This window comes from Rhodnius prolixus, unplaced genomic scaffold, assembly GCF_049639745.1.
Source record: "Rhodnius prolixus isolate KJV_2025 unplaced genomic scaffold, Rpr scaffold_21, whole genome shotgun sequence".
Lineage (NCBI taxonomy): Eukaryota > Metazoa > Arthropoda > Insecta > Hemiptera > Reduviidae > Rhodnius > Rhodnius prolixus.
Window position 1 is genome coordinate 2108842 of NW_027411606.1, and position 10797 is coordinate 2119638.

A 10797-nucleotide genomic window follows, 5' to 3' on the forward strand; every position below is an offset into this window, starting at 1 on the left:
AGAATAGTCAGCAAGAGGCAATAAGGACCAACTCCAAGTTATAATTTAGATTCAATAACGATCCAACCAATCCTTTGCTGTGCAGATAACGTGCTCATTTCTGGACTAACTGGAGCCCAGTTGGAAGAGGCTTTTGGGGAATTTGAAATGTCTGTTGGAGTAATAATTAAATATAACCATTCCAGAAACCAAACTGGGCTACCAAAAAATGAGAAAATAACACAAGGTTCATTTGGCGAAAACATAAACTGCTTACCAGTAGTCGTGACGTTTGAAAGTAAAATGTAAATTGAAATACAGCCGAATAGCTGCTAGCAATAAATGCTAAATAGCCATAAATGATCGCTTTAGACGTTTGTCATGTGGAGACTAAGAATACAGAATTACTTTTATATTAATAAGTAAATGTAAAGTTTGCTAATAAGACATGGAAGTTCAAGAATTATTTAATTTGAGTGAAAGTTTATTATTATTATTTTTAAGAGTGAATAAAGCTACAAAGTAAGTGATTTACCTGAAGTTCAATAAATGCATCTGTTTTCATCATTGCTATATTTAAACTTAAAAATACCAAAAACCTTCTCCTTATCCTAAAGATGTATAACCTTTAAAAATGTTTACTTTAAGTTAACCTATCAGTTGCCTCCAGAAAATTTTGCTTTGAGTTCATAAATTTACAATGAATCCAATGAATTTTTTTCATTAAGTCTCCTATGGGAGAATTCAAGCAGAATTATTAAATAGCAGTTTATAAGATTTGTTATCCGATAGTTATTGAAGAACTAATCCACAACCAACACTACTACAAAACGATGACCTCCACAGAACCTCCAAGAAGAAATATAAATACATTATATTATTTAATAATAAAGGTATTTACGGATCTAGGTTTGTTAAAGAAAAATTAGTTTAAAAAAAAGAAACATTTATTTTAGACATCTAGATTAAAAAAACAAAATATTAATATCAACAATTAAAAACATTTTTCAATTTGAATTCTCTGTTCTGTTAACCCAATTTTTCATTTTTATTCCTATTCCATAGTTATTTTGCAGCACTTCCCATGTTGATGATACTTGTTTTATCTGATCCTCTTCTTCATCATTACTTTCTTCTGATTTGAATTCCTGTTTAGGCTCCTGGTGTTCCATGTCTTCATTTTTTTCGCCCATAAGGTAATTTAAAAAGGAACTTTTACTTACAGAATTCAAAGCTTTTTCTTTTTTCGTCATGACTGGACCTGAACTTTCAATTTCATCTTTGTTTGTTTGCTGATGTTTGTTAACTGCATTAAATAGTTTTACTACACCTTTTACAGTAATTTTTTGTAACTTCCTTTCCCTATCTTTTTCCAAAATATGTACTGGTGATGCTTTCGGTTTGTAATACCTTATTCTGTAGTCTGAATATAGACCCAGCGTTTTGTATATCCATTCGCTACTCCACTTTTTCCACCCAAACCCTTTCTTTGTTTTCCTGGCTCGCATTAAGTTGCGTCTTACCTTCTTTTCCACCCAATGTTTTACGTAATTGAACTTTCGACCAGAGTTCCCTATCCTAAAGTATAATTGACCCATGGCACGCGATTGTAGCCAATATTTTGTTTACTTTATCTTCTATTGGCAGCGTATCTTCTATCTCCGTTAACCTAACAGCTATATCCATAAGCATCTCTTTCACGTCTATCGCCCCCAAAATTGCAGGAATTTCCCTCGCTATAACTTTATTTTCTGATTCGATTTCAATATCAAAACCCATTTCAAAAAGCTTATCTTTATACATTTCAACCATCTCCATTCCAGCTTGGTTTTCGATTTTAACCACTTCAGGAAGAAGTAATTTTTGTCTTTTTATGCTTGTTTTTTGTTTTAAATACTCATAAACTAATCTCTCATGGGCTGCATGTTGATCTACTATAATTAGCCTATCTCCAGTCTCGGCAATAATGTAAGTATTGTAGACCTGACAGCGTGCAAATCCTAGAGGGCGGTTCTCTATCAAATCAATTTGTTCCCTTTCCAGAACCATAGTTTCCTTTCGGGGCGAAGATTTATCTATACCTCTATACTTAAAAGTTTCTGATAAGCTTTGCTTTCTTTCGTCTGGTGCATTGAATTCTTTCATTAGACGATTTCCTAAAAGACTTGGTCTCTTCTCGTAAAACTCTTTTTGATTTTTTTTCTCTCCACTATTAACCTGCTCTTGGCTTTTACTAGCATCAAAAAGTAGCTTCTCTTCAATACCTTTAGACTCAAGACCACTTGCTGCAACCGTGCCTATTCTCGTCGATAATGCTTTTATTATCCCTCTTCTCACTATTTCATATATTAGCCTCTTGTTCTGAAATCTTACTTCTGATTTATTTGGATGCACATTTACATCTACTTGATCGTATGGTACTTCTAAATGCAACGTCGCAAAAGGATATCTATCGCTTGGAATAAAGTCGTGATACGCGTACCGAATTGCACCAACCAGTAGATTGTCCTTTATTGGTCTGCCGTTTACAAATGTATAGATCATATCAGATTTACCGCGATTGACAGTCGGTTTACAGATGTGTCCTGTAAGTTTGACACCGTCTTCTTCTTCATTAATCTCCAGAGAATTGTTTTGAAATTCCTCTTTCATTTCACACAGTCTGCTAAATAACGAGGTTTGCTTAGCGTATTTTAAAAGCTTCTTGTTACCTGAACTGAGAGTAAATCCAACTCTATAATTGATCATCGCTAAATTGTTTACAATATCAACAATGCTTTGAGTTTCTGCCCTTTCAGTCTTTAAGAATTTCAGCCTATTTGGTGTGGCAAAAAACAAATCTCTTACTTCAATATGCGTACCTTGTAATAAGGAACAAGGCATAATCTCCCCTATTTTTTCCCCACCCTCATACCTTATAGACCATGCTTCATTTGCTCCGATTGCTATAGATGATAACTTTATTCTACTTACTGCTGCTATTGAAGGTAGAGCTTCCCCTCTAAAGCCAAGGTGTTTGATTTCTATTAACTCATTATCACTTAATTTTGAAGTAGCATGACGCATAAACGCAAGTTCTAAATCTTCCTTTTCTATTCCATTCTTGAGCTTTCTGCTACTGTATCCAAAATCTTATCATCTTGCCTGTCCCTACTTTGATTAGTAGTACCCTTACGTGTTTTTACCTTAACTTTAGAATCGTTCTGTTGTGAACTATCTAAATTTTGTCCTTGCTCTGTTCTATTAGATGAGTTACTTGACTAGCATCTCACTTTTTTATATAATATATTAAATATCTCATTTGATGGGTTATTTTTGATAAGATTGTTTAAATAGTTTGTTTTATTTCCTGCATTATCAAAACAAAGGTCATGCAATTTTTCAAAGGTAGGACAAATCTTAGTTCCTGTTCCGTATAATATCTTAGATAAATCTTTCGGTGTAAAAAGGTTTTTCTCGTCTAAGAAGTGATTTAAATGATTTTTTTTATTAAAGCAAGATTTATGAAAATTTCTTAAAATAGAAGCAGCATTACTTCCTGCCATGGTTAATATATTGGATAAGTCACTTGGTATAAAACCTACCCTATGGAAATCATCTAAAAGCCGTATTGCGTTTCCTGTTTCATCAAAGCAAACATCATGAAAATCTTTAAAAGCAGAACAAATATTAGCTCTTGCTCCATGTAATATCCCAGATAAATAAGTCGGCTTAAAACCCTCTTTTAAGAAATGATTTAAATATTTTTTTGTTTCTCCTGCAAAATAAAAATCATGAAATTTTTCTATACTATCCACTGCTCCACTCAACATACTGCATAAAGCACCTGGACTAAAACCTGCATTATCGAAATCATTTAAAAGCTTTGTTTTTTCTCTTTTCTCATTGAAACAAACACTATGCAATCTTTTTAAAATAGAGGAAGCATGAACTCCTGCTCCACATAACATACAGGATAAATTACTTGGCTTAAAACCTGCATTATAAAAATCATCTAAAAGCTCTGTTCTTTCTCCCTCGTAATTAAAACAAACGTTATGCAATTTTTCAAAAGCACCTTTAACACTAGCTCCTACTCCACTTAATATACCAGACAAGTTATGTATCGTAAAGCCTTTTTTCTTAATAAAATGTCTTAAATGCTGTTTCTTATTTCCTTGTTCATCACAAAAAGTATTATATAGCTCCTTAGAAGCTTTTACAGCACTAGATCCTGCCCCATTCAAAATACTGGATATATTAGCTAGATTTACTCCGTTTTCTTCTAGAGTTTTTAAATATTGTGTTTTACTTCCTTCTGCATCAAACCAAAGATCATATAAGTCTTTAAAAGCTTTTGCAGCATTAGACCCTGCCCTATGCAAAACACTGGACATGTTAGTTAAATTTATTCCGTTTTCTCCTAGAGTTTTTAAATATTGTGTTTTATTTCCTTCTGCATCAAACCAAAGGTCATATAAATTTTTAAAAGCTTTTATAGCATTAGATCCTGCTCCACTTAAAATACTGGACATATTAGTTAAATTTATTCCGTTTTCTTCTAGAGTTTTTAAATATTGTGTCTTGTTTCCTTTTTCATTAAACCAAAGGTCATATAAATTTTTAAAAGCTTCTGCAGCATTAGATCCTGCCCTACTTAAAACACTGGACATGTTAGCTAGATTCATTCCGTTTTCTTCTAGAGTTTCTAAATGTTGTGTCTTATTTCCTTTTTCATCAAACCAAAGATCATGTAAATTTTTAAAAGCTTCTGCAGCATTAGATCCTGCTCCACTTAAAATACTGGACATATTAGTTAAATTTATTCCGTTTTCTTCTAGAGTTTTTAAATATTGTGTCTTGTTTCCTTTTTCGTCAAACCAAAGACCATATAAATTTTTAAAAGCTTCTGCAGCATTAGATCCTGCCCTACTTAAAACACTGGACATATTAGTTAAATTTATTCCGTTTTCTTCTAGAGTTTTTAAATATTGTGTCTTGTTTCCTTTTTCATCAAACCAAAGACCATATAAATTTTTAAAAGCTTCTGCAGCATTAGATCCTGCTCCACCTAAAACGCTGGACATATTAGTTAAATTTATTCCGTTTTCTTCTAGAGTTTTTAAATATTGTGTCTTGTTTCCTTTTTCGTCAAACCAAAGACCATATAAGTCTTTAAAAGCTTTTACAGCGTTAGATCCTGCTCCATGCAAAATATTGGACGTATTAGCTAGATTCATTCCGTTTTCTTCTAGAGTTTTTAAATATTGTGTCTTGTTTCCTTTTTCGTCAAACCAAAGATCATATAAATTTTTAAAAGCTTCTGCAGCATTAGATCCTGCCCTACTTAAAACACTGGACATGTTAGCTAGATTCATTCCGTTTTCTTCTAGAGTTTTTAAATATTGTGTCTTGTTTCCTTTTTTATCAAACCAAAGATCATATAAATTTTTAAAAGCTTCTGCAGCATTAGATCCTGTCCTACTTAAAACACTGGACATGTTAGCTAGATTCATTCCGTTTTCTTCTAGAGTTTTTAAATATTGTTTCTTGTTTCCTTTTTCATCAAACCAAAGATTATGTAAGTCTTTAAAGGCTTTTATAGCATTAGTTCCCGCTCTATTCAAAATACTGGACATGCTAGTTAGCTTTATTCCTTCTCTTTCCAGAACTTCTAGATATTTCCTTCCTTCCCCTTTAACTAAAAAATCTAAGAACTTACCGAATGTAGGTGTCCCTTCTATACCAACCACACTTCTAGCAAATTTAATTTCTTCATCAATGTTTTTATTTTGAATTTCCTGACAACTAGACCTGTTATTTTTTATATCCCCCAAAAGCTTTTCCATTATTTCCTTTGTAATAGGGCCAAACCCATGAGACTCTAACCAACGCAACGTTATTTCACGTAACTCCTCGTAATCATATGGAACATTAGACTTCTCTATCTCTCTTCCAATAATACTATTCAATCCTTCTCCATTAGGTTGATTAACTGCAAATATTAGTTTATCTAAAAATTTCTCTTTTATCTCTTTTTCATTAGGGAGTATTTCTTCTTTTTCTCTTTGCAAAGAAGGCGGAAGCTTTAATAGACTTAAAAGCTTTGTTGTTTCTTTTTGTGGAAATCGATAAAGGCTATTTACATCTATACACGAACAATCTCTTAAAATTTTATACTTCTTCTTTTGAGTATCTATACTATCGAATTTTAAAGGATAAAAATCTTTGGATTGCCCTTTTTTCAACCTTTTTTCTTCTGTAAGATCTAAACCTGTATTGGTATAGATAATAAAATATTCTATATCCTTTTCTAACTCTTCAATGAAAAGAGAAAAATGCTTATTAATAGAAAACTTATTCTTTCTTTCCTGTGTTCTGGAAGGAAATAACTGACTATAACTAACACTATTATTTGCATTATGAGACTTTACGTAAGTAATTCTATCTTTATAATTGATAGTAATGTTGTCAGATGTACTATGGTTTTTTCCTTCAAAACTTATGGAGGACATGTTTTTATGTAAGAACATGTCATGCAAGAAGAGCATCAATAAATTGAATTCATATATAATTCCAGGTATATAATTTCCAAGTTTTTTATGCTTTTCTGGAACTGTTAAATCATGTAGTATTCTTTCTTGTAATGCTATATAATCGTCTTGAGCTTTACTATTCTTTTTTATTTCATTTTTAATAATGCTGTTTAGTTCTTCTCTATTAGGCTGATTAACTGCAAATACTAATTTATCTAAAAATGCTTCTTTTATTTCTTCCTGAGGAAATTTTCTTTCTTTTATTCCTTTTTGCATATCAGGTAAAAATTCTAATTGCTTTAAAAGACCTTCTCTTGTTGTCTTATTCTGTGAAAATTGATAAAAACCACTCTCTTGTGTATTATCATTTATAAACAAAAAGTCTTTTAAAATGTCACATTCCTCTATATTTATGCTATCAAATTTAAAAGGATAAAAATTTCTCAACCGTCCTTTTTTTAATTCCTTTTCTTCTGTAAGATCTAAGCACGAATTAGTATAGACAACAAGATATTCTACATTATCTGATACACTACCTGACTTAGAGATTAGATATTTAACAAAGCTACCGAAGTAACTATTAACAGAAGAGCTTCGTCTTTCTTTAGTAAATAATCTAGCGTAACTAATATTATTGTCTATATAATACTTGTCTACATTTTCAATTTGTATATGAATAGACTTCTTTTTATAACGAAGAACAATATTGCTAAATGCATCAATTTCAGAATCTCCAAACGCTAATGACAATGAAGGATATTTGTGTTCATACATAGACTTTCTAAGTGAGCAAAGCACCGATAAGTCTAATTGATACATAAGTCCAATCAAATGATGAGGAATGTATTGCTTAGTTTGAAAAGTATTATCCAATACGTCCTGTCCAGGTGTATTCTGTAAACCACTAGGAAATTCTGAACCTTCATTACTAGTAACGTTTACATCTATGCGTGCCCTTTTTGGTGCCTTATTATTTTCGTCTGTGGCAGAACGCCCACGTTTTCTACTCGTTTCACGATTTTCTTTACATGGACTCCTTGAATGACTACCTTGTTTGATTGGGGAATTTTCAATATCTTGTAATGGTGTAGAAATATAAGATTGAGAAATATTGTTTGAGTTTGAACCCACCACATTACCGTAAGCTTCTTCTCTAGAAACTTTTATGCTTTTATTTGTATCTTTTTCAACCTTACTAAGAAGTGGTACAAAATGGGTTCTGTAATTCACTATATAAATAATATTATTACCTGTACCTACCTTATCTTTAGTAACATTTAATCCATCTACCTGTTCCTCCCTGAGTTCTATAACTTTAATTTTGACTTTGTACTTTTCACATATCATTTTTCCTTCAATTTCAGGTCTTCCCCGTACAGCGTTTTCCAATTTTAGAATTTTTATTTCTGAATCAGGGCTTGCGTTTTTAATGTCTTCTGCAGTAAATTCAATACGTGGAATATATTCACAAAGTTCTTCACCTTCTCCTTCTAAAGCATTACTCAACCATGAGCCTTTTTTTGACTGATTAACTTGTCGTGCATATTGTTTACAACTTTTCCGTAAGGACTTTACATTTGTAATGAGACCCTTGTTTCTTAGTTCATTCAAGCCTTGAGCAACTGAGTCAAAAAAGCAATCTCCTTTACCTACAGCAGCTCCTATCTTAAAGCCTTTAGGCAAATTTTCTCTTAGTTTTCCTAAAAGCTCTTCAAATTCTTTTTTTTTCTCACCTTCTGCCTTGTTTATCTGTTTAAAAATGCGAATAGGATATCTAGTCAGTAAAGTGTTGTGATTAAGAAAATAAAGTAGTCCTTGGTTGCTGAAAAGTTTAGAAGTGGAATATTCATAAGGAGCTGTAGTTAGACATGTTGCCCCTGGTTTTTTCCTCCCTTTCGTAAAGATCTCACATTTTTTTATTCCAGATTCTGAATTTAATTGAACATTATTAGGTTCTTCATTCTCATTTTTCATTAACGATAATTTCTTACCTTTCGAAAGGATAATTGTTTTATTTTTTTTAGGCTTTTTTACAACAAGAATTTTACCCATTGCATCGGCCCAGCCGCTATTTCCATCGGAATTTTTCATTATTTTAAGATGATGAATCTGCACAAAGGAATGACGAGTTCTTCCCTTATAGTTATTTTAAAGAACAGTGATTTGTAAAAATAACAACACTAACCGAACTGTATCTTCAATTTGTAAAACACTACTACGAAATTTAAATCAGATATGCTTATGATTTAAATAAAAGACTCTGAAATAACAAATACCTTCTAATCAACTTTCATATTCAAGGAGTTTACTTGAATTATTATTTTTTTTTTAAGTACACATAAGTTTTTAATGTTGCACATTGCACATCTTTGTCTCTTTAATTGTTAAAATAATAAACTTAAATCACAAATATAATTTAACAAGCAAATATGGTTAACAACTAAGAAGGTTAGGCGTGGACTATTAGAAAGCATGGTTGTCTTTTAGTAATGGTGGGAGAAGTACGAATATACTATCTGTTCTACTTACATTCGGCGGGCATTGGATAAAATCATTTTTAAACCGCAGTTTCAAGTAAGTATTAACTGTAATGAAAATCATTTTCATTTTATTTTTAAAATCCTATGTAATCCTTAGCACTCCCAAATTTCTTAATTTTTAGGAACATTTATTAATGATCGAATATCATTAAGGGGTTTGTTTGTGAGTTTTTGAAAAAGCAAAGCAACCAGTTGATCCTCTATAAATTGGCCCATAGTGTCGTAAATGGGTCTAAAACTATTTAGATCTACTTTCGTGTAAATTGAATGCAACCAGTGAAGTGGCGTCGATGAGCTCAGGCTCAACATAAGAATGGTTAAAAGTAAATTAAAAAACGCGTTGCAATTGCAACAAATAAAATAAGGTATTTATTAGTTGTAAACAGCGGAATATAAGAATTGTGCTCAAAGCTCTTCAACATTCTGATTGCACTCCTTTAAGTAACTCTTTCTATGAATAATGTTCTTATCTCTTTAGGCTCTGGAATAGTAGTATTTTTTGTTTTAAATTTAAGGCACGCCAACTTTGAGATCATTAGCTCCCGGAGCTTTTTGTGCACTGCCAGCCTCCGGAACTATTCTCTCATAACAGACAAGTCCTAGGAAAAAAAAAATCTAAGTGTCGGCAGCTGAATTCTCACCTGATATCTCAGCGGGGAATCCAACACTCCATTGGGCTAAAAGAACCCTTCCTTGTTATCAATTGATGAGGAAGCCTTTCACATATTTTTTTTTTTAAATTTCTCCTTTTCTAGTTAGGTTTTCTCTCTCTTATAGCTGTTAAAAGCTTTAATTTGTTGAAATTACTCATTAACCAGCTAATTCTCAAATTGTAATCACTTCAAGCTATTTATGAGATCTTTATTCATTCTTAAAACACCAGTTCTCTGAATTTACTAATTTAAGAAGGCACTTTTTTAATAGCTCCTTTAGCAAGTTGATGTAATTATGAGTTTGTATACATCATTTTATACATAGAAAGTGTTAAATATGTTAGCATCTAGAACAAAATGACGTCAAATTTGAGAATCTTCTATTCTTGTATAAAAAGAATATTTTCTAGTTATGATAATGGACAACAAAACTTTGTTTAATGTATGCCATAATGTCACCAGTTCATGACAAAAATTTTGAGGTAATGATTTTTAAGCACTGCTTTTCTTTTGGCGTAACGGATAAGCTGCCTCCTCAAATGTTTACTTCAAACCATCTCAAAAAATAAATATTAAAAATAAAAAAAAACTGGCATTAAGATTACTCAATGGTCATTAAAAGTGGAATGCAGATCATAAGCATTCATGTTCAGCAATGTAATCATAAAAAGAGCTCTTGCAGCTAATTTGTGAATGCAATTACACTTTAAGACGAATTGCTCATGTTTAAAATATAAACAAACAACATGTAGCATACTTCACTTTATTTGATCGCCAAGGAGTGCAGAAATGGATGGTAAGTTTTTTTTTTCCAAGCAGGATCTTAAGAGATATAACACACTGAGTGCTTTTGAGAATCGGAACGATTTGATAGTAAATAAAATCTAGAAATCAAGAAAAAGAGTTCAGGCTACGTATTTCCTGGATGCTCAAGCGACCGGTGCGAATAGTGGCCTCTAAACATGGCCATGATTGCAGAAAAACAAAGTTTAAATTTCTAAGATTTTCCTATAAAGACTACTACCAACTCCATCATCTAATTGAAAAAACTATAATACATTCATCCCTAAGAATTACATACATTCTAATTATTTTCGATAATACTTCGAA

At 31.8% G+C, this 10797-nt stretch overlaps 1 protein-coding gene across 1 annotated transcript; it reads right to left on the minus strand.

Annotated features, from left to right (window-relative positions):
• Positions 1 to 908: 908 nt before the first annotated feature.
• Positions 909 to 8970, minus strand: LOC141455095 (uncharacterized). The gene is made up of 3 exons (XM_074129956.1): positions 3241 to 8970; positions 1649 to 3097; positions 909 to 1605 (listed from the first exon to the last, which is right to left on the minus strand). The coding sequence occupies exons 1-3, from the start codon at positions 8583 to 8585 to the stop codon at positions 987 to 989; spliced, it is 7413 nt and encodes a 2470-aa protein (XP_073986057.1). The 5' UTR covers positions 8586 to 8970; the 3' UTR covers positions 909 to 986.
• Positions 8971 to 10797: the final 1827 nt, after the last annotated feature.